This window comes from Bison bison, unplaced genomic scaffold, assembly GCF_000754665.1.
Source record: "Bison bison bison isolate TAMUID 2011002044 unplaced genomic scaffold, Bison_UMD1.0 scf7180017864044, whole genome shotgun sequence".
NCBI lineage: Eukaryota > Metazoa > Chordata > Mammalia > Artiodactyla > Bovidae > Bison > Bison bison.
Genome location: NW_011494616.1, coordinates 2,079,065 through 2,106,693, shown reverse-complemented (window position 1 = coordinate 2,106,693; position 27,629 = coordinate 2,079,065). Strand labels below are relative to the sequence as shown.

The window sequence follows — 27,629 nt, the reverse complement described above, 5'->3', positions numbered from 1 at the left end:
CTTTGATTTTCTTTTCTTTTCTTTTCCCTTTTTTCCTTCACTCTTTTTTCTTCACTATGTAAGTTAAATTGTTGTGCTCTCTTTGCTGTATTCCCCAGTTGGCAATCTGCTTAGGCTCAGCTTTCCAGACTGAGCATTAGTTAGCTCTGCTTTTAATTGATCAATATCACGTTTGGTTTCCCTTGTTCACTAAGTCTATCCCCTATACTCTTTTCTTTAGAATACTTTCGTTATGACTGTATGTGTGGAAGTGAATGTATATGTCCCATTATTTCTGTAATTACCTACCTGCTTGATCTCCTCCCACTAGAACACAGGCATTAGTCACCCCTAATAAGAAGTCAATACAAGCCACTCAGACCAACAACCTTTCCCTCCCAGGGCCAAAACCAAAACGAAGAAGGAATATAACCCTAAAGCCTGGGAAAGTGGAGCAAGTTAGAAAAAAGAAAAAAAAAGAAAAGACAGAGAAATACAGCACAAATGAAAGAATAAGACAGAAAGTCACAAGACCAAATAAACAAAAATGAAATAAGCAATCTACCTGAAAGAGAGTTCAGAATAATGACAGTAAAGATACTCCAAAGTCTTTGAAATAGAATGGAAAAGATGCAAGAAATAACACAGTTAATATAATCACCAAGGACACAGAAGAAATAAAGAATAATCAAACAGGTATAAATAACACAATTACTGAAATTAAAAATACTCTAGAAGGAACCAATAGCAGAATAACTGAGGCAGAAGAATGGATAAGTGAGCTGAAAGAGAATGGTGAAAGTAACTGCTGAAGAGCAGAATAAAGGAAAAAGAATGAATAAAATTGAGGACAGCCTCAGAGACCTTTGGGACAATATTAAACACACCAACATTGGAGTTATGGGGAATCCAGAGGAGTAAGAAAAAAAGAAAGGCACTGAGATAATTTCTGAAGAAATTATAGCTGAAAACTTCCCCAACATGGGAAAGGAAACAGTCAATCAGGTTCAAGAAGTACAGAGTCCCTTACAGGATAAACACATCGAGACACATATTAATACAGCTAACACAGATTAAATACAAAGAAAGAATATTAAAAGCAGCAAGGGAAAACCCATATGCTTAACAGCAGATCTTTCAGCAGAAACTGAATGGCAGGATATATTTAAAGTATTGAAAGAAAAAAAATCTATAACCAAGATTACTTTACCCAGCAAAGATCTCATTCAAAATTGGAGAAATCAAAAGTTTCACAGACAAGCAAAAGTTAAGAGAATTTAGCACCAACAAACCAGCCTTACAACAAATACCAAATGGACTTACATAGCCAGTAAACACAAGAGAAAAGAAAGACCTACAAAAACAAACCCAAAACAATTAAGAAAATGCCAACAGGAACATATATATCAATAATTACTTTAAATGTAAACAGATAAAATGCACCAACCAAAAGATACAGACGGACTAAATGAATACAAAAACAAGACCCACATATATATGCTGCACACAAGAGACCCACTTCAGACCTACAGAAACACAGACTGAGAGTACAAGGATGGAAAAAGAGAGTCTATGCAATGAAAGCCTAAAGAAAGCCAGAGTGGCAATCATAATTTCAGGCAAAATAGACTTTAAAATAAAGAATATTATGAGAAATAAGGAAAGACACAACACCAATGTTCAAGGGATTAATCCAAGAAGAAGACATAAAATTGTAAATATTTATGCACCCAACATAGGAGCATCTCAATATATATATAAGGAAAACACTAACAGGCATAAGAGGGAAAATCAACAGTAATACAGTAAGAGTAGCAGACCTTAACATCCCACTGACACTGATGGACAGATCATCAAAACAGAGAATCCATAAGGAAACACAAACCGTAAATGAAACATTAGACCAAATGGACCTCACTGATATCTTCAGGACTTTCCACCAAATGCAGAAAAATATACTTTCTTCTCAAGGGCACATGGAATATTCTTCAGGACAGACCACATCTTGGGTCACAAATCAAGCCTCAGTAAATTTAAGAAAACTGAAATCGTATCAAGTATCTTCTCTGACCACAATGTTATGAGACCATATATCAACTACAGGAAAAAAACAACTGCAAAAAACACAAACTCATGGAGATTAAATAATACATTACTAAATAACAAAGAGGTTACTGGAGAAATAATTCTTAAAGATTAAGATTTCTTAAAGATTCTTAAAGAATCCAAAGATTCTTAAAAACAAATGACAACGAAAAGACAACCCCAAACCTATGGGATTCAGCAAAAGCAGTTCTAAGGAGGAAAGTTTATAGCAATACAATTCTACCTCAAGAAACAAGAAAAGCATCGAAGAGACAACCTAAGTCTACATTCAGAGCAGCTGGAAAAAGAACAAAAAATCCCAAAGTCAGTTGAAGGAAAGAAATCATAAAGATCAGAGGAGAAACAAATAAAGAAGTGAAGGAAACAATAGCAAAGATTAATAAAACTAAAAGCTGGTTCTTTGAGAAGATAAAATTGACAACCCAATAGCCAGACTCATCAAGAAAAAAAGGAAGAAAAATCAAATCAACAAAATTAGAAATGAAAACAGTAGAGGTGACAACAGACAACATAAAGGATCACAGGAGAATATTATGAGCAACTATATGGCTAATAAAATGGACAACCTAGAGGAAATGGACAGAGTCTTAGAAAAGTTCCACCTCCCAAGACAGAATGAGGAAAAAAAAGAAATTATGAACAAGCGAATTAGAAACAATGAAATCAAAACTGTGATCCAAAATTTCCCAAAAAACAAAAGCCCAAGGCCAGGTGGCTTTACAGGGGACTTCTATCAAACATTTAGAGAAGAGCTAATGCCTATTTTTCTGAAAATCTTCAAAAAACCTTCAGAGGAAGGAACATTTCCAAACTCATTCTATAAGGCCACAATCACTCTGATACCAAAACCAGGAAAGACAACACACAAAAAAGAAAATTACAGGTCAGTATCACTGAGGAACACAGATGCAAAAGTCCTCAACAAAATTCTAGCAAAGAGAATTCAACAACATATTAAAAAGCTCATATACCATGATCAAGTTGGGTTTATTCCATAGATGCAAGAATTCTTCAATATACACAAATCAATCAATGGATACATCATATTAAAAAACTGAAAGATAAAAACCATATGAACATCTCAACAGATGCAGAAAAATCCTTTGACAAAATTCAGCACCTATCTATGATAAAAACGCTTCAAAAAATGGGCACAGATGGAACCTACCTCAACACAGTAAAGGCAATATATGATAAGTCCACAGTAAACATTATTCTCAATGGTGAGAAACTGAAAGCATTCCCTCTACGATCAGGAACAAGACAAGTATGTCCTCTCTTACCACTATTATTCAACATAGTTTTGGGAGTCCTGCTGCTGCTGCTGCTGCTAAGTCGCTTCAGTCGTGTCTGACTCTGTGCGACCCCACAGACGGCAGCCCACCAGGCTCCCCAGTCCCTGGGATTCTTCAGGCAAGAACACTGGAGTGGGTTGCCATTTCCTTCTCCAGTGCATGAAAGTGAAAAGTGAAAGTGAAGTTGACCAGTAGTGTCCAACCCTCAGTGACCCCATGGACTGCAGCCTTCCAGGCTCATCCGTACACGGGATTTGGGAGTCCTAGGTACGGTAATTAGAGAAGAAAAAGAAATAAAGAAATCCAGACTGGAAAAAGAAGAAATAAAACTCACTACTTGCAGATGACATGATACTATACATAGAAAACCCAAAAGAAACTATCAGAAAATTACTAGAGCTATTCAGTGAATTTAGCAAAATCATGGGATGCAAGGTCAATACACAGAAATCACTTGCATTTCTATATACTTACAATGAAAAATTAGAAAGAGAAATTAAGGAATCAATCCCATTTACCATTGCAACAAAAAGAATGAAACTTCTGGGAATAAACCTACCTATTGACTATGCCAAAGCCTTTGACTGTGTGGATCACAATAAACTGTGGAAAATTCTGAAAGACATGGGAATACCAGACCACCTGACCTGCCTCTTGAGAAACCTATATGCAGGTCAGGAAGCAACAGTTAGAACTGGACATGGAACAACAGACTGGTTCCAAATAGGAAAAGGAGTACATCAAGGCTGTATATTGTCACTCTGCTTATTTAACATATGCAGAGTACATCATGAGAAACGCTGGGCTGGAAGAAGCACAAGCTGGAATCAGACTGCCAGGAGAAATATCAATAACCTCAGATATGCAGATGACACCACCCTTATGGCAGAAAGTAAAGAAGAACTGAAGAGCCTCTTGATGAAAGCGAAAGAAGAGAGTGAAAAAGTTGGCTTAAACTCAACATTCAGAAAACTAAGATCATGGCATCTGGTCCCATCACTTCATGGCAAATAGATGAGCAAACAGTGGAAACTGGCCGACTATTTTTCTGGGCTCCAAAATCACTATGGATGGTGACTGCAGCCATGAAATTAAAAGACGCTTACTCCATGGAAGGAAAGTTATGACCAACCTAGATAGCATATTCAAAAGCACAGACATTACTTTGCCAACAAGGGTCTGTCTAGTCAAGGCTATGGTTTTTCCAGTAGTCATGTAGGGATGTGAGAGTTGGACTATAAAGAAAGCTGAGCACAGAAGAATTGATGCTTTTGAACTGTGGTGCTGGAGAAGACTCTTGAGAGTCCCTTGGACTGTAAGGAGATCCAACCAGTCCATCCTAAAAGAGATCAGTCCTGGGTGTTCACTGGAGGGAATGATGTTGAAGCTGAAACTCCAATACTCTGGCCACCTGATGCGGATAGCTGACTCATTTGAAAAGACCCTGATGCTGGGAAAGATTGAGGGCAGGAGGAGAAGGGGACGACAGAGGATGAGATGGTTGGATGGCATCACCGACTCAATGGACATGGGATGGGTGGACTCCAGGAGTTGGTGATGGGACAGGGAGGCCTGGCGTACTACCGTTCATGGGGTCACAAAGAGTCAGACACGACTGAGCGACTGAACTGAACTGAAGGAGACAAAAAAACTGTATATGGAAAATTATAATGAAGAAAGAAATCAAAGACAACATTAAACAGAAGGAGAGATACACCAAGTTCCTGGGTTGGAAGAATAAATGTTGTGAAAATGACTATACTACCAAATGCAATCTACAGATTCACAGAGATTACCAACAACATTTTTCACAGAATTAGAACAAAAAATTTCACAATTCATATGGAAACACAAAAGACCCCAAATAGCCAAAGCAGTCTTGAGAAATAAGAATGGACCTGGAGGGATCAACCTTCCTGACTTCAGTCTATACTACAAAGCTATAGTCATCAAGACAGTATGGTACTGGCACAAAAACAGAAATACAGACCAATGGAATGTGATAGGGAGCCCAGAGATAAACCCATGCACATATGGGTACCTTATTTTTGACTAAGAAGGCAAGAATATACAATGGGGCAAAGATAACCTCTTCAATAAGTGGTGCTGGGAAAACTGGACAGCTACATGTAAAAGAAGGAAATTAGAACACTTCCTAATGCCATACACAAAGATAAACTCAAAATGAATCAAAGACCTAAATGTAAGGCCAGAAAGTACAAAACTTTTAGAGGAAAACATAGAAGAGCACTCAATGACATAAATTAAAGCAAGATCCTCTATGACCCACTTCCTAGAGTAATGGAAACAAAATAAAAATAAAGAAGTGAGACCTAATTAAACTTAAAAGCTTTTGCACAGCAAAGGAAACTACAAACAAGGTGAAAAGACAACCCTGAGAGTGGGAGAAAGTAATAGGGAAGGAAACAACTGACAAAGAATTAATTTCCAAAATATACAAGCAGTTCATACAACTCAATACCAGAAAAACAAACAACCCAATCAAAGAGTGGGGAAAACACCTAAACAGACATCTCTCCAAAGAAGACATACAAAGGGCTAACAAACACATGAAAAGATGCTCAACATCGCTCACTATTAGAGAAATGCAAATCAAAACTACAATGAGATATCACCTCACACCCATCAGAATGGCCATCATGAGAAAGTATACAAACAATAAATGTTGGAGAGGATGTGGAGAAAAGGGAATCCTTGCATTGCTGGTGGGAATACAAATTGACACAGCCACTATGGAAGACAGTATGGAGATTCCTTAAAAAACTAGGAATAAAACCACCATATGACCCAGCAATACCATTACTAGGCATACACCCCGAGGAAACCAAAATTGAAAAAGACACATGTAACCCAATGTTCACTGCAGCACTATTTACAACAGCTAGAACATGGAAGCAACCTTAGATGTCCATCAACAGATGAACTGATATAGATACTGTGGTACATACATACAATGGAATATTATTCAGTCATAAAAAGGAATGCATTTGAATCAGTTCTAATGAGGTGGACAAACCCAGGGCTGCTTATACAGAGTGAAGTAAGTCAGAAAGAGAAATATAAATATCATATACTAATGAATATATATGGAATCTAGAAAGATGGCACTGGTGAATTTATTTTCAGGGCAGCAATGGAGAAACAGACACAGAGAACAGACTTATAGACACAGGGCAAGGGGAACAGAGAGAGGGTGAGATGTATGGAGAGAGTAACATGGAAATTTACAACACCATATGTAAAATAAGACAATGGGAATTTGCTGTAAAACTCACAAACAGGGGCTCTGTAACAATCTGGAATGGTGGGATGAGGAAGGAGATGAGAGGGAATTTGGGAGGGAGGGGACATGGGTGCACCTAGAGCTGATTCTTGATGTCTGACAGGAAACAAAATTCTGTAAAGGAATTATCCTTCAATTAAAAAATAAATTAAAAAAAAAAAAGGAATTCTAGGCTCAACAGTTATGTTCTAATTTGTTATCAGATTTTAACATTTTAATTTAGTTTAAGTAAGTAAACTTCATCATTTATTCATGGATTTTAAAATATATTACAATTTATATTTCAGCTTTAAGAACATTTTTATGCTATTTGGTAAGCAGAATATATACAGGAATATACATATATAATGGATAAATGTACAATGTGCACTACCTTACCTCCATCACCGTCATCTGATCCTCTGAAACTAGGATCTTTTAACATATCCAGCTCAGCTAACATGCGCACATAAAGTGCATTCTGTCTGAAGGAAGGATAAAATCTTTCATCTCGAAGCATCAATTCATACACCTTATTGAAATAAATCAAGATATTCAATCATTAATACAAATAATGTACTAATTTCCAATAATAAGATTTCAACAAAAGGTAGACAGAGGTATTACTGTAATGAATTATAGGCTCCATATTTATAAGATGTCAGTAATAAGACTATGTCACAACTAGTGATATTTTTCTGGCCCCTCTAGCATCTAAATTATACTGAAGAGAGTCCTACTGCAAAACAAGTCACATGACAGCAGTTATATATAATGCTCTACAAAGCAGTGTTCTCTAAGAAACAAATCCAAATAAAGGCTCAAAGCACATATTAAAATAAATGAATCTGTTATTTATACATCATCTATTCATAAAATTCTAGAATCTGTATCTGTCACTTCAGCCAGATTCAAAGTAAATAACCCAGCACAGGGATTTTCCGCATTTCTACAGTAAATAAGCAAAGAAAAACTGGCTATTTTGTGAAGTATTATTACCATAACACATCTTTTTAGTTATCACACTGTACTTTCATAACGTTTCAATAACCTTTTACAGACAAATTACATGCATATAGACATATACATTGTTTTCAAAAAAGATATAGTGATAAATGTTGTACATAATACCTTCCTTTGAATGTCATCAAAGATTTCAGGGGTTGGATCTTCATGATTCAAAGTATCTGCTAATTTTGCTACCAAATAATCATCAACAGTAACTCTCGGAGATGCCTGACAAACAGAGAAAAATACAAGTAGCATTGATCTTTGAAATTTCTAAATCCAAGTTAAGCCTTCATAGTAGAATTAAATAATTTGTTGTTCAGTCACGTCTGACTCTTTGCAACCCCATGGACTGCAGCATGCTAAGCTTCCCTGTCCTTCACTATCTCCCTGAATTTGTTCAAAGTCATATTCATTGAGTCAGTGATGCCATCCAACCGTCTCAACTTCTGTCGCTCCCTTCTCCTCCTGCCCTCAATCTTTCCCAGCATCAGGGTCTTTTCCACTGAGTTGGCTCTTCGCATCAGGGAGCCAAAGTAGGATAATTAAATAATGGAATCATAGTACTAAAAGTAACTGCCAAAAAATCCTTGGTTTGTAAGTGACACCTTGATGTTTAAAGGCTGAAATCAGAGCTAGCATTTTTCTGGCCATGAGGTACTACACAGCACACTTGTTAGACAAACGTGGATTTAAATCTTAACTTTTGCTAAGCAAGTTTCCTCTCACAAGGCTTCACTTATTCAATCTGTAAAATGGAGATAAACACTACATATGATTAACTCAATCTGTAAAATGGAGATAAACACTACATATGATTATAGTGAGGATGAAAAGAGATTTATGTAAGACTTATGTGTCCAGCACATAGGAAATAACTGTCACTACCAGTTAGCGTTGAGCATGCAGTAGTCTTAGATGTGTATTTAATAAAATGTCAAAAGAGTATGCCATGTTGCTACTTATCATTTCACACTAGAAACAATCCTTTTGAATGGCACTTAAAAGAGACCATGTTTATCCTAATTCAGTTTTATAATACTGCAGCAAAGTATCAGCATGATAAGGGACAGAAAAAGTTCGAAAAGTTACTTTGTTTCAATAACTTTCATCTCAAGCTGCATAATGTGACAGACACTACAGACATTACTCAGCATGTTAACTTTTGTATTTTTAAGTCTTAAGGATATGGAGAATAAATGAGTGATTAAATGATGGTAACTTTTAGAGACAATAACAAAAAAATGCATTGTTTAAGCAATTTCTCTGTGCTGTTAAGACTATCTAAGGAACAGAATAGATAAATCAAGAAGAGAAGAAAAAGTATGTAAGTATCCTGGGCATACATCCAGATAAAACTGTAATTTAAAGGTAAACGCACTCTTATGTTCAAAGTAGAACTATTCACAATACCCAAGGCATAGAAACAACCTCAATGTTCATAGAGAGATGAAAGGGTAAAGACAATGTGGTACATATACAATGGAGTATTTCTCAGAGATAAAAAGGAATGAAATAAAGTCATATGCAGCCGCATGGATAGACCTAGAGATTATCATACTAACCCAAGTAAGAAAGACAAATTACCATATCACTTTTATGCACGATGCAAAACATGACACAAATGACCTTATTCCCTGGTGGCTGAGACGTAAAGCATCTGCCTAGAACCTGGGAGATCCGGGTTTGATCCCTGGGTCGGGAAGATCCCCTGGAGAAGGAAATGGCAACCCACTCCACTAATCTTGCCTGGAAAATCCCATGGAGGGAGGAGCCTGGTAGGCTACAGAGTTGCAAAGAGTCTGACACAACTGAGGGACTTCACTTCACAAAAGAGAAACAGACTCATAAACACAGAGAACAGACCTGAGATTGCCAAGGGGGAGAGAGGATGCAGGAGGGAGGGAATGGAAGTTTGGGATTAGCAGATGCAAACTAGTATATATACAATGATAAACAACAAGGTCCTACTGTATAGCCCAGGGAATCACACTTGATACTTTGTGAAAAACCATAATGGAGAAAAATATGAAAAAGGAATGTGTATATGTGTAAATGAATCACTTTGCTGTACAGCAGAAATTAACACAATATTATGTACCAACCATTCTTGAACAAAATTAAAAAAAAAATTTTTTTAAGTAAGTAAACAGGAGGGTATGAATGTACAGCATAAGGGCTATACAACTTCTAATGTCCCTTGTTAATTCAACACTCTTAGAAGTAAACTCAGGGAGGTAGTGTGGTGGTACTTTTTTGGTTCTTGTGAGGGGGTTTTTGGAGGAAGAAGAAAAGGACACTTGTCTATTATTTGTTTGTGTATGGGTGTGGTGTTCCCTCCCCGCCTCCCTCCGACCCCTCTCACCCTGAAGTAAGGACAGAACTCAACAGCTTCAACTATGTGACAAAGATCAGAGAGGAACATGATTTAAGTTAGTTTCTGTCCTTTCATGTGCCCTCTGAGCTCACTAAACTCAGTTTCTAGGAAGTAAGAGACAAATTTGAAAATAACATTTTCAATTTATCTAGCTTAATTTTTTTCTATAATCTCAGGTACACAGAATTGGATTAAGCCTTATCCTTGGAATATGTATGGTGAGCAATACTTTCAGAGAGCTAACATTGGGCATAACTAACCAAGTCCCTTTTTAAAAAAAAACAAAACAGTAATATAGAAGAAATATTTGCACATATGGTACTACGTTAACATAAAAATACAAAAATTGCATGTTTTTTCCAAAATTATCTATTAATCTGTACTGCTTACTTCCATATTACACAAATGTAGTTATTTAAACAAAACGACTAGTTAACAGTGGCAACGGATAATTAATAGGACTAAACAAAAAATATGTTTGAGAAAACAAAACAATTTACTTAATAATATTCCTGTTCGCTGATATAGAAACTTATTTTAACATTTTTTAAACTTTTCACCTAAATTTAAAATTGGTAGGCAGTACCACTGTTTATTCTTAAAATATATAAATCTAAGACTATTTAAAAGATTATACATGTAATAGGACTAATAGATACATTTGTATTTAATAAAAATAAACAATTATATTTACCTTTTATTCTATGATCTTGTAGGATATTTTTGTGTGCCTTTTTTTCTGATCTGCCTGCAGTCTTCAGGACAACCCTTTATTTTATACAGTGGTATAACTAAATACAATCAACTATAAAATAAAATTCACTATGACTTTTGGCTCTGCTCTTGAGCCTTTATCACATTTATTTCTCTTACCACTGCAATGTCATGACATCAAGTGAAATATCCTTTCAATAAAACCATTTAGGCAAAGAATAATGGGATTTTACTCACTAAAAACAGCAGGTTTTTAGACCTACAGGGATTTGTTTCCAGCTTTCCAAAAAAAGTGTCCATTAACTTTGTATCTCCACGTTTGGTAGACCAGCTGTTTGTCCATCAGGTTCTCTGCATGTATGAATTCATCATATAGGTTGCCCATGTCTAAAACACCCATTTTTTAAGTACTTCAAAGCATAAAGGATGTCATAAGTTAACAACCTCTCCTTTTCAAGGAAAATGGTTCTAAAACGCATAGATCATTTAAACATGTGAGAATAAAGGAGCATTCCAAAGAAATTATAGTTTTATTAAAGAGAGTGAGGAAACTGTTTAAGCTGGCTGTTCCTTTCTTGTGATATCTGAGTTCTTAATAGCTTTATTTTAAAAAAATGAGTTATTTTCTTCATTGTATGAGTTCTTGCTATAGCCTACATGTACTCAGTTCTGTACATTTATTTCAAGGTTAATTTTAGTCCCTTCAAAAACCATTCAATAGTTTTAGAGAAAAATCATATAAATTTCTGTGTACTGTAATTCTTTTCGCCACACACATTCTTGATATATTTTCAAATGAAAGATGGATATTATTCTTGTTCCATGCTAAAAAAAATATGATTACTGCCAACAATGGCATCTTTTCTACTGCTGGCAACAATGACAGCCATCTGGAAGGCAAATGTCTAAAGTTATCTCTCCTGACATTTTTGTAATGTCAAAATCTCATAAAGCTGAAGCAGTAGTATTATTTAGAACATATAGGTACAGGAAAACTACATGGGAAAGTAAGTGAATAATTAGAGAAAACTGGCTTCATCAGAAAGCAAGAAAGTAAGGACAGGCAAAGGCTAACATAGGGATCTTTTAAAATACAGGTTAAGTAACTCAGTCGTATCCGACCCTTTGCGACCCCACTGACTATACAATCCATGGAATTCTCCAGGTCTGAATACTGGAGTGGGTAGCCTCCAGGTAATCTTCCCAACCCAGGGATTGAACCCAGGTGTCCAACATTGCAGGTGGATTCTTTACCAGCTGAGCCACAAGGGAAGCCCTTTAAAATACAATGGACGTTCTACTTCTAAAGCTGAATGGAGTGTATAAAGGCATTTGCTATACTATTATTCTTAAAACTGTGTACTCTTTTAAATACAATATATTTCATAAGGCAAAAATGTAAGCATACGCACAAATGAGTGGTTTCCAAATAATATATATACTTAAAATTAAAATATAATTCTGTGCTAATAAGTATGAATTAAAAGGTATTACAGCATAGTCATTAAAAATACTGGAGTGTGACTCTTGAGGATTATTGTCCATATTCATGAAGGACATCAGTCTGTACTTTTCTAAATGATGTCTTTGTCTTTGATATGAGAATATCACTAAATTCATAAAATGAGTTGTAAAGTGTTTCTTTTTTCTCTTTTCTGGAAGAGTTTGTGAAATACTGGTATTATTTCCTCTTGAAATATATGATAGAATTCACTAATAAAACCATTTAGGCCTGGGCTTTTCTTTGAAAGATGATTTTTAATTATTAATTAAATTCATTTACTGTATTTTCTATTTCTTCTTGAGTCAGTCTGACAATTAGTGTATTCCCAGAAATCTGTCCATTTCATCTGAATTGTCTAATCTGTTGTCATAAAGTTGTTTGTAATACTTCCTTATGGGGCGTCCCAGGTGGCTCAGGGGTGAATCCACCTGTCAATACAGGGTTTGATATCTGGGTTGGGAAGATCCCCTGGAGAAGGAAATCACAACTCATTCCAGTATTCTTGCCTGGGAAATCCCATGGACAGAGGAGCCTGGGGGCCATAGTCTATGGGGTACTAAAAGAGTTGGAACTAAAAAAAGAGGAACTAAAAAGCCTCTTGATGAAAGTGAAAGTGGACAGTGAAAAACTTGGCTTAAAGCTCAACATTCAGAAAACGAAGATCATGGCATCCAGTTCCATCACTTCATGGGAAATAGATGGGGAAACAGTGGAAACAGTATCAGACTTTATTTTTCTGGGCTCCAAAATCACTGCAGATGGTGACTGCAGCCATGAAATTAAAAGACGCTTACTCCTTGGAAGGAAAGTTATGACCAAACTAGATAGCATATTCAAAAGCAGAGACGTTACTTTGCCAACAAAGGTTCGTCTAGTCAAGGCTATGGTTTTTCCTGTGGTCATGTATGGATGTGAGAGTTGGACTGTGAAGAAGGCTGAGCGTCCAAGAATTGATGCTTTTGAACTGTGGTGTTGGAGAAGACTCTTGAGAGTCCCTTGGACTGCAAGGAGATCCAACCAGTTCATTCTGAAGGAGATCAGCCCTGGGATTTCTTTGGAGGGAATGATGCTGAAGCTGAAACTCCAGTACTTTGGCCACCTCACGCGAAGAGTTGACTCATTAGAAAAGACTCTGATGCTGGGAGGGATTGGGGGCAGGAGGAGAAGGGGACGACAGAGGATGAGATGGCTGGATGGCATCACTGACTCGATGGACGTGGGTCTGGGTGAACTCCGGGAGTTGGTGATGGACAGGGAGGCCTGGCGTGCTGAGATTCATGGGGTCGCAGAGAGTCGGACACAACTGAGCGACTGAACTGAACTGAAAAGAGTTGGATACGACTTAGCGACTAAGCAACAACGGTATTTCCTTGTAGTCCCTTTAATTTCTATAGTCAGTGGTGATGCTTCCTCCTTCATTCATGATTCTGGTGATCTGTATCTTTTTTTCTTGGCCAACTGAGCTAAAGGTTTCTAAATTTCATTATTCATTTTACAGTGTTTGATTGTACTACTGGTTTTTCACTATTGTCTTTCTGTTTTCTATTACACTGATTTCCATTTTGATCTTTACTATTTCCTTCCTTCTGTTTGCTTAGATTTGTCGTGCTTTTCTTTTCCTAGATTTTTAAGATGAAAATGTATATTGCTGATGTGACATCTTTCTTCTTTCTAATCAGGCATTTAAAGCTACACATTTGCCTTTACATATTTCTTTAACTGCATCCCATAAATTTTGATGTATTGTTTTCTTCATTTTCATTCAATTGAAAACATTTTCTAATTTCCTTCTGATGTTTTTGACACAGACAATATTTAGAAATTTGTTGCTTAATTTTCAAATATTTATAAATTTCCTCAAATCCCTTTTGTTCTTTATTTCTAATTAATTCTACTATGAGAAACAGACACACTTATATATAATTTTAACGCCTCTAAAATGAGAGTTGTTTTATGGCCTAACTTATGATCTATCCTGGAGAAGGAAATGGCAACCCACTCCAGTATTCTTACCTGGAGAAATCTGTGGACAGAGGAGCCTGGTGGGCTGCCGTCTATGGGGTCGCACAGTTGGACACGACTGAAGCGACTTAGCATGCATGCATGCATGCACTGAAGAAGGAAATGGCAACCCACTCCAGTATTCTTGCCTGGAGAATCCCAGGTACAGAGGAGCCTGGTGGGCTGCCGTCCACTGGGTCGCACAGAGTCAGACACGACTGAAGCGACTTAGCACCAGCAGCGGCATGATCTATCCTGGAGAATGCTCTATGTGTATGCTTGAAAATAAAACTGTTGTTAGGAGAAGTATTCTACAGATGTATTTGGTCTAATTGGTCTAAAGTATTGTTCAATTCTTGTACATCCTTGGTCATTTTTCTATCGAACTGTTTTATCAGTTTTTGAGAGGGAGTATTGAAGTCTCCAACTATTACTGTTGAATTGTCTATTTCTCCCCCAATTCTGTCAGTTTGTTCTCCATGTATGTGTGGGCTTTGTTGTTTTATCATCCTGATCAATTGACCTTTCTATTATAAAATGTTCCTTGTTTCTTTAGTAATGTTTTTTGTCTTAAAATTTATTATCTAATATTAGTATAGCCACTCCAGCTCTGTTTTAGTTACTGTTTTCAAGGTTTACCTCTTACTTCCTATTATTTAAAGTTGTGTGAGCCTGAATCTTAACTCTGTTATTTAGTATCCACATGACCCTGGACAGGTTAATTCAATTTTCTTTCCTTTTTTTTTTTTTCAATTTTATAATTCAATCAATTTCTTCACCTATAAAATGAGAATAATATACAAAATACTATTATCAGGATAAAACAAGGCAATGTAAGACAGTTGTGCATAGCAACATGACCAATGGATATTTACAAGTACTACAAATCATTATTATCTTCTTTGCCAGTATTATTAATTTTAATTATTAATAATCTACCATTATTAATGACACTGTCAAAGAAGAAAAGAAAATGTATCCTCAAATAAATCAAAGTATATCCTCACCTTTTCTGATAAATACTGTTCATAAATTCCAACAGCAGCTGCTCTCAAAAGACCTTTGGTTTGGTTGGTTTGATGTTTTCCATCTTTCTGACGACTTGATAAAACTTCTAGCTGCTGTTGGGCTGTAACCCGGTATCCTTCCACTGTCATCCAAAAGAAGAGATGTGCCTGACCTCCAGTTTGCTGCATGTAGTCTATCAAACAAAATTCGTAACAACAGAGATATTAAAGTCACAGATTTTTGAGTGCATACAGCTGTAAGACAAGTTAAGAAAGAAAGTATTTGAAAGTTTCAAATACTTAAAACTCTGCATTTTGAACATGTTTAGAAAATGCTGGAGGTTAAAAAAAAAGTCATATCATAAACTGGTTAAGCTGAAGAGACCAATTATGCAGAAAAAAGAAATGGAAGTGCATTTTAAAAAACATCTGATTTTTCATGAAAACACCTCTTGGGAATAAAGATGCCAGGGAAGGCTTCATCAGAAATAAACTACTTCAACAACATTCAGCTTCCATTCTCAATAAAAACTATTAATCATAATATTACTATTACATGTATTAAAAATAAGGATTGGGTTCTTCAATAAGCCATGCATTTCTTTTTGTTCATGAATATGAAGACTCAGGAAGTTTTGCTGGGAACATCCCCTAGATAAAAGCAATTCTGATGTAACAATAAAATCAATAAACATTTATATATAAAATGGTATAAAAATAAGACCCTTCCCCCGTTCATGCACAAAAATGATACAAGCAGGTTATATATACCATACTTTCCTGATAAAGTCTCTTTCTCAAATAATTAAAATTCATAGTAGAATCTCTTGGGGTTTATTTAAAAGCATATTAGCAAATGCACATTGGAACTACAACAAGCATTTATTTCCTTAAAACCAAACAAATCTCTATCCCTATGGTTTCTAAAAAAAATGGGGGTATTTCAGAAAATGAGGAGTGGAAGAGAGATATATATGGCATGCCTAATATCAAGTATTTAAAATTTAACAATATATACAATTATAAAAAAACTTGAGGGTTATATTATTTTTATAAAATGTATTTACCTACCCATAAAAAACTGTAGTGCAACATTGTCTACAAGAATGCTGTCCAGGGGGACTGTGCAAAGTTTCCCAAAGTTTGCTGCCAGTTTCACAGTATTTATCTCCTATAAATACAAGTTTTTGCAGATTAACATCTCATCTATTCACTCACTATGTTAAAGATCCTTACATAGAAGTAAAAAATTAAGTTAAAACGGAATAAAGTTTTCTCTTCTTGTACAGGTGCGTTACCAAAAAAAAGTATCAGCTCACTGAATTTCCTAGAGTTATTTTAAGAGCTGCTTACTAAGTATACATTAAAAGTACAATAAGCACTCATTTCTTCTAATAAAAAATAAACCTAAATGTATTTTCATGTATTCTTTATTTTTTACCCATTCCAAACAAAAATGAACATGATAGGGACTAAAGGGGATATTATGTTGAAGAATAAACAAACCCCAATATTTTCAAGTACAGGTTGAAGTCTACCTACTAGAGAAAAATAAAATATTCCTAACTAGTAGATTTGCTAATTGGGTAAAAATTCTATAATCTTTGTAGAAAATATTTTTCTTTTCAGTCTACCTAAATGGTAAATTACATAAACTTCAAAGCAAGGAAACTACCTATATATAGAGAAAAAAGTTTTTAACAGGTTCAGAATTTAGAGAATCTACACGTCCTGCACTGTGCTAGGTGCATTACACATATCACTTCATTAAATCTCCACAGCAATCCTATTGAATAAACATCACCAATCCCACTCAACAGATAAGAAAGCTGATGATCAGAAATGTTGCCTATGATTGCAAAGCTGGTTAGAATGAGTCAGTGTCCTCAAAGTCTGATGCCCTTTCCACAAAAACCAACAATGTTTCTGGAAATGATTTCCACCAGCTTCTCTGCATTCCCAAATCCATACTCACAAACCTGTATTTTCAAAAAAAGATGCACAGGTTTTCTGAAAGTTAGATAAGGCTGCCTTATTTAGGGGCAGATACTAAATTAGGCATAGGTGATATATAAAGGAAAAGGAAGATGATTTGAAAAGAGGAGAAAAAACTTCTCTTGTAATTAGTATCTCCTCTTCATGTAAGTACGTAAGAACAACAATAGATTACTGATTTGAAATTGCTGGGGTAAAGCAATCTATTGCAAATTGCACTCATTTCACATACTAGCAAGGTAATGCTCAAAATCCTTCAAGCTGGACTTCAACAGTATGTGAAGCAAGAACTTCCAGATGTATAAGCTGGATTTAGAAAAGGCAGAGGAACCAGATCAAATGGCCAACATCCGTTGGATCATCGAAAAAGCAAGAGAATTCCAGAAAAACATCTGCTTCACTGACTATGCTAAAGCCTCTGTGTGGATCACAACAAACTGTGGAAAATTCTTGAAGAGATGGGAATACCAGACCACCTACCTGCCTCCTGAGAAACCTGTATGTTGTAAAGAAGTAACAGTGAGAATCAGTCATGGGACAACAGACTGGTTCAAAATTGGGAAAGGAGTATTTCAAGGCTGTACACTGTCACCTTGCTTATTTAACTTATATGCAGATGACATCATGCGAAATGCTGGGCTGGATGAAGCTCAAGCTGAAATCAAGATTTCCTGGAGAAACATCAGTAATTTCAGACTTGCAGATGACATCACCCTAATGGCAGAAAGTGAAGAGGAACTAAAGAGCCTCTTAATGAAGGTGAAAGACGAGAGTGAAAAAACTGGTTTAAAACTCAACATTCAGAAAACTAAGATCACAGCATCCGGTCCCATCACTTCATGGCAAGTAGAAGGGAAAAGAATGGAAACAGACTATTTTCTTGGGCTCCAAAATCACTGTGGAAGGTAACTGCAGCCATGAAATTAAAAGAATTTAATTTTTTTGAAAGAAAAGCTATGACAAACCTAGACGGCCTATTAAAAAGCAGAGACATCACCTTGTTGACAAAGGTCCACATAGTCAAAGCTATGGTTTTTCCAGTAGTGAAAGTTGGACTATAGAGAAGGCTGAACGCCAAAGAACTGATGCTTTCAAACTGTGGTGTTGGAGAGGACTCTGGAGAGTCCCTTGGACTGCAAGGAGATCAAACCAGTCAATCCTAAATATTCATTAGAAGGACTGATGTTGAAACTGAAGCTCCAATATTCTGGCCATCTGATTAAATGAGTCAACTCATTGGAAAAGACCCTGATGCTGGGAAAGAGAGAAGGCAGGAGAAGAAGGGGACAACAGAGGATGAGATGGCTTGATGGAATCACCGACTCAATGGACATGAGTTTGAGTGAACTTTAGGAGATGGTGAAGGACAGGGAAACCTGGTGTGTGGCAGTCCATGGGGTCACAGAGTTGGACACAACTGAGTGACTGAACAACAACAAAGCAATCTAGTAGCAGCACATGATTTCCCCTATATAAATCTTCCTTCCTCAGATTTTATCACTTCTTGGTTCTGTCCAGCAGCATCTCTATAGATATGGGATAGAGAAGAGTATTCACTATCACTTTATTTGTAATAAAAAGAAAAAAGCATCTCGAAGACTTTAAGATGAGCAGTATGATTAAAAAAACTCTATCTCTGAAGATTCTGAATTTTCATCCAAAGGAATACATGCTATGACTTGAGCTTTTAAAAAAGGTAAAGCTTCCTATTCAAATTAGAGTTGACAAGCTTCCAAACAAGGTTTCTAAATTTTAAAAGGAATTCAGTATCAAAAAGTATTTAGGCAAACAGACTTAAATAATGATGCTTAAGGATCAGCAGGGGCTTCCCTGGTGGTTCAGCAGTAAGGAATCTGCCTGCCAGTGCAAGGGACATAAGAGAGGAGGGTTCAGTCCCTGGGTGGGGAAGATCCCCTGGAGGAGGGCATGGAAACCTACTCCAGTATTCTTGCCTTGAGAATCCCATGGACGGAGGAACCCAACAGGCTACGGTCCATAGGCTCGCAAAGAGTTGAACACGACTGAAGCGATTTAGTCCACAACACACAAGCATCACTAACTCTAGGATCTAGGTAGGGTAACTAGATAAAGAAACAACAATCACAAGTGAAACCATATTATTCTTCTATTCTGAATTTACACGCATATATAAATTCATTTTAAAATACAGTTAACTGAACAAAGACAGACATACATACACCTGCACACACATTTATGACAAATGTAGGCCTCAAATAATGTTTAAGTTATAATTAAACTAGCAAACTAAACTCAAAATTTTAAACTAAGTCTTCTATTCCTTAAGGAATTTAAGTACACTGCAAAATTACAAGACCAAAGAGTCACAAAACAATTTCCAATAGAAAACCAGCATAAAAAAGGTGACTACACTGAAAACTAAAGGTAGTAAAAAATTTGTTTCAAAGCCCCAAATCTCTGCTCTCTTTTACAATGAAACTCATCCAAACAGCTACCTATAATGACTGTTTCTAATTCATTTCTTCTCATTTTCTCCTGACTGACTCCCATCAGGGTTTTTCTCCACTATTCAACCAAAATGCTCTCATGGATCACCAATAATACCCCTGTGGCAAACCCAACAGTCAATTCTAAATCTTCATCTTACTCAACTTATTAGTAGTCTGTAATACACCTGATCTCTCACTTTTTTCAGTATTTTCTATACTTTGCTTCTAGGATATCACACTCCTTTCCTTCAATCTCAACAGTCATTTACAGTTTGTTTGGCTAGACCTTTCATTTTGTCTTAAACACTAGTAACTGAAGTGCCTCAGGACAAAGTCTTTGATATCTTCTTTCTTAAACTCATTCTTTTAAGTAATCTCATCCAATCTCTCAACTTTAAACAAGCAGCTGATAATCCTGAGGATTCTCAAAGTTTATTTCATTCACGAAATTTCCCTTAAACTTGAATTTACCAATTAGAATGTCTACTTTAACATCAAACAGGGATCTCAGGCTAAAACATTCAAAACTTGATTCTCTCTTCCAAACTTCCTCCTCCCTCAGTTTTATTCATTTTAGTGAATAACAACACTATTCATGCAGGTGCTTGGTCCAAAAAACTTTGGAATCATCCTTGAGTTCTTTTTTCTCTCTCAACCCATATTTAATACATTAGCAAATACTGTCTCTAATTAACTTCTCACATGAATCCCCCCAGACATCTCTTACTAAACAAAAACAAGAGTCATGTAAACGATCTGTTAGTTTCCATTCCACCACTCCACCACGATCTACTCATCACAGAGCCCAAGTAATCATTTTACCTCATAAGTCAGATTATGTCACTTGCCAGGGAAAATCTCCAATGGATTTCTATCACACTCAGATTTAAAAAAATCTTACTATGGAAGGTAAAACCATGTATGATCTAACCCCTAAGGTTTCTAATCTCACTCCTACTACAAATCCTATCATACATTCCATACCACTCACAACGACCTCCTCTACCTCACCAGGGACTTCACATTTGCTCTTACCTTTGCATTAAAGATTAAAGAAAAAAAAAATTCCACAGGATTCGCTCATATTATTCAGATCTCTCTATGTTTAAATGTCACCAGATCTCTCAGCATCTATCTAAACCACTTTGACATTCTCTACCACCCTACTTTACTGATTTTCTTTCACATTTTAGGTTTGTTTTTTTTTTTACATTTTATTTTTTCACATTTTACTTACTTTTACATTTTTTACATAATATATCAATTTATATATTGGTTTATTTTCTGATTCTGCAACTAAAATGTAAGCTTCATGAGAGAGATTTCCGTCTGTTAGATCCATCTAAATGGTGTCCGATGTACATAATTCAATAAATGTTGAATTTTAAATAAATGTCACATGAGTAGATAAATACATAAATCAAGAAAAAAATTTGACTTTTCAAGCAATATTTGAATCTCATTAGCTTGTTTTAATAAATACTTACACTACCTTGTATAATATAAATTTTTTCGAAATTTTTAGTTCTTCTGTAAAATGCCACACTGGTTAATACTCAACCTTTTGTCATTTGCTGGATATTTTAATGAAGAGAAATTATCTATAGTTAAATATTAATTCAAGAGTATTTTACTCACTTTGCCAGACTGCAACCGTTGTATTCTTGAGTCACATACTTTCTTCACAAATAATAAGCTATTTATTTGATTTTTGATGGTGTTGATATCTAAGAATAAACAAATTGATTATGAGGTAAGGTGGCAGTGTTACTTGTGAAATACTTTAAACATACACTTACTATAATTTAACATAATAACCAATGAACACAGCAATTATTTAAAAAATAAATAATTGGAAATTTTATAGTGAAATTATTTAATTAAAATTAAACTATGCCAATTATCTTTAGCGATAACTGCAATAATAAGAGTCTCACATTCAGAAAACTATTGTGCTTTATTCTCAGAACATATTAGCATAATAAAAGTCAGATTCAGTTAAGGTGAAAACCACTAATAACATAAAATGACCTTTATGTAAATTAAAGTTTTGTTTGAATATATAGTAATTGTTAAAGAAGTAAAACATTCTTATTCTTAAATAAATTACTTACCATCACCAGCTGTATCTAGAGATCGAAGATACTGTAATTCTTCTGCTGCTTTATCTCTGACTGCTTCGAGCTCTCCAATATTGTCACTCAATTTAATAATGTTCATAAAGGCCTCATAGTTGCAATTAGAATCACGGATCTGAAAAAAAGTTTAAAACACTGATGGGAGGGAGACTCACTTAAGTGAAAACAGAATCTTGAGTACCTATCATGGGCCAGGCACAACTGTCCTCAAACAAAATGAAAATCTCTCTACTCATGGTACTTAAATTCTCCTGGGTCAGAGACTACTAACACAGTAAGATATATAGCACACTGTGAAGTAAAGAGTACACTCAGAATATCTGATGACAGCAAGGAAGCCATGGTGACTAGAGCTAAACCAAAGAAATGCAGAAGGGCAAGGGAGATGAGTGCTAATGGAAAAGCAAACGTGACAGGGTTTAGTAAATGGTTTGGCTTTCTCTGTGAATGGAATGAAAAGTGATTGGAGAATTTTAAACATTAAGAGCGGCATTCTCTGACATAAATTTAACAGAATCACTGTAACAACATGAATAACTGTTATTTCATCTTTCTTTTCCAGCCACTTGCTATTTAAGAATAAGAATGGAGTAAAACATTAAGTTGGATTTAACCATAATGTGGTTTTACCAAGCCAATAATAAACTGAGAGAGAGAGGAAAGGTAGTTGAGAATGTTGTAAAGGATCTAATGACTATGACTGTCAATGAATTTAAGCCAAATAAAACAGTAAAGGGAACTATGAAAAGGTAGCCAACTTGGTTGTCCATTCTAAATAGGAGTCCAAGTACTGGTGATTGCCAAAGTTCAGAACTGTGGGGAAAAGAGGCAGGGGGGCAATAAGCACATGAAAAAATGTTCAAAATCATTAATCATCAAGGATGTGCAAGTTAACCATAACAAAATGAAAATGCCAAATATCTATCAGAATGTGGAGAGACCAAATTTGGTCTTCACATTCTCAAACAGTGCAAGGAGAAGTACAAAATTATAACAGAACTTCAGATAACTAGTTGGCAATATCTCTCACTTTGTATAAATTTTACTTCAATAATAAAAGAAGTAAGTCATTAAAGACCTGATTTTTCTAAGAATACATTAAGAAACAAGTAAACAGCTGTTCACTAAGCTGCTCTAGTAGGAGATAACAATCGGAGAAGGCAATGGCAACCCACTCCCAGTACTCTTGCCTGGAAAATCCCATGGACGGAGGAGCCTCGTAGGCTATAGTCCATGGGGTCGCGAAGAGTCGGATACGACTGAGCGACTTCACTTTCACTTTTCACTTTCATGCATTGGAGAAGGAAATGGCAACCCACTCCAGTGTTCTTGCCTGGAGAATCCCAGGGACAGCGGAGCCTGGTGGGCTAACGTCTATGGGGTCGCACAGAGTCGGACACGACTGAAGCGACTTAGCAGCAGCAGCAGCAGCAGGAGATAACAATATAAACCAATTAAGTAAACTATTTCACAGTCAGAGAGAAGAGTTTACAATTAACTAGTTTGTCCCCAAAAGATATAATATATATATTTTGAGATAAATAATGCAAATTGGCAGATACTATCTTTAGAAATGACTTAAAAACTTGAAACTTCTGTTAGGTAATATGAACATTTTATTTGGAGGATATATGTTACTACTACAGTGCTCTAACCTTTTCCTTTCAAATAAAAATAAACTATACAATTAGCTATCATTAATATGGAATTTACCTGGCAGAAAGAGTAAGAACTGAGCCAATTTTATAATACCTATGTGCAAAGGGTTTTCCACATAAATAATGTCAAGAGAATAAACCAGACAACAAAGCAAGCTAAAGATCCTTTATTGATATCTTTTTCTCTTTTAAATATATTTTCTGATATTTTACAGCAAAGCACAATAGTGCTCAATCACTGTTTTAAATAAAAAAGACCCCAACCATGATACATAATAACAGTACCAGCCCAACTATGCAGAGAACAAGTAAAAATCTGGTGGCTTGAATTCTGTTCTGAGTATGTGTTAAGTCCCTCAAAAATGTTTTTACCATGTAACTAATTATATACTTAATATACGCTCAGCAAAATAAAAATTGAAAACTAAAGAAAAATAGAAATAAAAATAATTCCTAATCCCATGAGTGAGAGATAACCATAATATTCCAGTAAACTTGCATCCTGTTCTGTACTATAGGTAAGATTATACAGTACTGTAAACTGATTTTTTAAGGTTAGTATATGATATTCATTTTTGTGTTACAAAAAAAAATCTTTTTAAAGATATTTACTCTTACTTTACTACTTAAACGTTTTAAAATTTTACCTTTATCCTACTTCTTAAAAAATCACTTATGACATAACCAATACTTGTAGTAAAGTGAAATAAACAAAAGAGAAAACTTAAAATTTTCAGGATCCTACATCTCTACTACAACAGAGGATGAGATGGTTGGATGCCATCACCAACTCAATGTACATGAGTTTGAGCAAGCTCTGCAAGTTGGTAATGGACAGGGAAGCCTGGCGTGCTGCAGTCCATGGGGTCGCAAAGAGTCAGACAGGACTCAGCAACTGAATTGACTGACCTCTCTATTAACATTTCAGTCAGTATACAACTTATCAGAATCACAGTCACTCATAAATATATACTTACTTATATATTTATTTTTAAAGGAACAGATATCTACACACACATCATTTTTAGTTGTCCTTTTCACATAAAAAAATAAACACATCTTTTCATATTCATAAAGACATACTACCATCATAGTATAAATAGTATTTATTGTATCAATATTCCTAAACTATTCCTCTATTTTATTGTTCAGTTGCTCGGTCCTGTCCGACTCTGCGACCCCATGGACTGCAGCACACAATAGCCTTCCTTGTCCGTCACTATCTCCCAGAGTTTGCTCAAACTCATGTCCACTGAGTTGGTGACGCCATCCAACCATCTCATTCTGTCGTCCCCTTATCCTCCTGCCCTCAATCTTTCCCAGCATCAGTGTTTTTCCAGTGAGTCAGCTCTTCACAGGCGGCCAAAGTATGGGAGCTTCAGCTTCAGCATCAGTCCCTCTAATGAATATTCAGGACTGATTTCCTTTAGGATTGACTGGTTGGATCTCCTTGCTGTCCAGGGGACTCTCATGAGTCTTCTCCAACACCACAGTTCAAAAGCATCAGTTCTTCGGCGCTCAGCTTTCTTTACAGTCCAATTAGCACATCTGCACATGACTACTGGAAAAACCAGCTTTGACCAGACAGACTTTTGTTAGCAAATTGATATTTCTACTTTTTAATATGCTGTCTAGGTTTGTCACAGCTTTTCTTCCAAGGAGCAAATGTCTTTTAGTGTCATGGCTGCAGTCACCGTCCACAGTGATTTTGGAGCCCAAGTAAATAAAGTGTGTCACTGTTTCCATTGTTTCCCCATCTATCTGCCGTGAAGTGACAGGACCGGATGCCATGATCTTAGTTTTTTGAATGCTGAGTTTCAAGCCAGCGTTTTCACTCTCCTCTTTCATCAAAAGACTCTTCAGTTCCTCTTCACTTTCGGCCATAATGGTGGTGTCATCTGCGTATCTGAGGTTACTGATATTTCTTCGGGCAATCTAGATTCCAGCTTGAGCTGCATTCAGCTCAGCATTTTGCATGATATACTTTGCATGTACATTAAATAAGCAAGATAACAATGTACAGCCTTGATATACTCCTTTCCCAATTTTGAACCAGTCTGTTGTTCCATGATCGGTTCTAACTGTTGCTTCTTGATCTGCATACAGGTTTCTCAGGAGACAAGTAAGGTGGTCTGGTATTCCCAACTCTTTAAGAATTTTCCACAGTTTGTTGTGATCCACAGTCAGAGGCTTTAGCATAATCAATGAAGCAGAAGTAGATGTTTTTCTAGAATTCCCTTGCTTTTTCTATGATCTAACGGAAGTTGGCAATTTGATCTCTGGTTCCTCTGCCTTTTCTAAATCCTCCTCGTATATCTGGAGGTTCTCGGTTCATGTACTGTTGAAGCCTAGCCTGAAGGATTTTGAGCATTAACCTTGCTAGCATGTGAAATGAGTGCAATTGTGCCTCTATGCTGAACACTTATATTGCTTTCATTTTTTTAAGGATTATTAGCAAGATTGCCATTAGTAGTCTTAAATTGGATTGTTATAACCTTGTTTATCAGCACTTTACGATAAATTTCAAGAATGGAATTCCTAACCAAAGGCTTTTTTTTTTTTTTAGTTATGGGGATATGCAAATTTTTAAAGCTCTAGGTACAGCCTAGCAGGATCTAAATAAGCTGACAAAGGAAATGAAAAATTAAGTTCTGTGAACTCCATGAAAGATTCTAGGAACCAAGGCTAGGAAGACAATTTCTGCCTATAGGGGACCCATAATCCGATGCGAGAGACAAACACTGCAATAGTTAAAACAATGAAAAATGGCACGTCTAATAATGGATATGATTGTAAACAAAGAACAATCAAATACTTCCTTCCTAGAAAAGCTAGACTGAGTAAAAGAAGACAATGTGGGAGAGAAATTTCAGATTCACAAAAAGGAATCAAAGACTTAGGTACCCATCAAAGTAATTCCCAGCAATAGCCCATTTAACACATTCTTCCTCAACCATTAATTTACTGAGGAAAAGCATATATAATCAGAAAAAAATTAGAACTAGCAAACTTAATAACCACTAACCCTTTGATATACCTGATGAATGACAAAACTATGAGTTATCTAACTTAGTGACATACTAAGCGACTTATAGAAACGTATCTAGAACTTAGATCTTATTCTCAATCTAATGTTCTTTCCTTCATATTTTTCTCTACTATTTAGCATAAAATTTAAATTGCATGCTATTTAAGTAGTTCAGATTAATTTGAAATCAAACAGCAGTTTTAAGAAGTACTTATCATCTATACACACAGATAAGAAAACATCCTTTTTTAAATTTAAAGAAGTAGAAATAGCAGGAACACTGTAAGGAAGATTATCTTATCAACCTACTTCCTTAAGGGAAATCTGGCTAGTACATTCAACACATAAGCTAACAGAAACATTGAAAATATAAAAGATTACCTTGAGATATATTTTTACTTAATTTCTTTAATAAATTATTGCTTAATCATCCTGACCTCCAAATCATATTTATACCTTTTAAAAAACTGTTTTAAAAACAAGAGCTGCATTTTAGAAAGTACATACCATCCATATGATATATTGATTAATATAATCAGGGTCACTGAGTTGATTTATCAATGGAAGAAGAACTCCACGTGCAAGGATTTCCTGGACAAAAATTTTAAAACACAAAAACAAATTTAATCTCATATACTTCTCAAATCAATAGCACAGTGTAAATTTCCTAACTCAATGCTGTTACTGAAGAAAGGTAAGGTATAGATAAAAGTAAATTTGGTAAATGACATGATTTACAAAAAGATGAGCTAGCATACATCAGTTGAATAAGATGAAGCCATCTATATCAACTTAGATACATGGGCACAATTAGCTAAAGTACAGTTGAGCGAAAAAAAAAGCAAAAGCATACCTCTAATAAGCAGAATCAAGTTTGCCAGAAGAAGTATCAATAACCTCAGATATGCAGATGACACCATCCTTATGGAAGAAAGTGAAGAGGAACTAAAAAGCCTCTTGATGAAGGTGAAAGTGGAGAGTGAAAAAGTTGGCTTAAAGCTCAACATTCAGAAAACGAAGATCATGGCATCCGGTCCCATCACTTCATGGGAAATAGATGAGCAAACA

The 27,629-nt window shown here is 35.7% G+C and overlaps 1 protein-coding gene across 3 annotated transcripts in view; it reads right to left on the bottom strand.

Moving 5' to 3' along the window:
• The window catches only part of SNX13 (sorting nexin 13), a 143,636-nt gene that overhangs the window by 35,662 nt on the left and 80,345 nt on the right, over positions 1-27,629 (bottom strand). For all 3 annotated transcript variants that reach the window (XM_010835601.1, XM_010835600.1, XM_010835602.1), the window contains exons 9-15: positions 27,069-27,152; positions 21,852-21,990; positions 21,376-21,464; positions 16,346-16,445; positions 15,275-15,468; positions 7,795-7,899; positions 7,063-7,195 (exon numbers count right to left, since the gene is read on the bottom strand). In XM_010835601.1, coding sequence (XP_010833903.1) covers positions 7,063-7,195; positions 7,795-7,899; positions 15,275-15,468; positions 16,346-16,445; positions 21,376-21,464; positions 21,852-21,990; positions 27,069-27,152 — 844 coding nt within the window. The remainder of the gene's footprint in view (positions 1-7,062; positions 7,196-7,794; positions 7,900-15,274; positions 15,469-16,345; positions 16,446-21,375; positions 21,465-21,851; positions 21,991-27,068; positions 27,153-27,629) is intronic.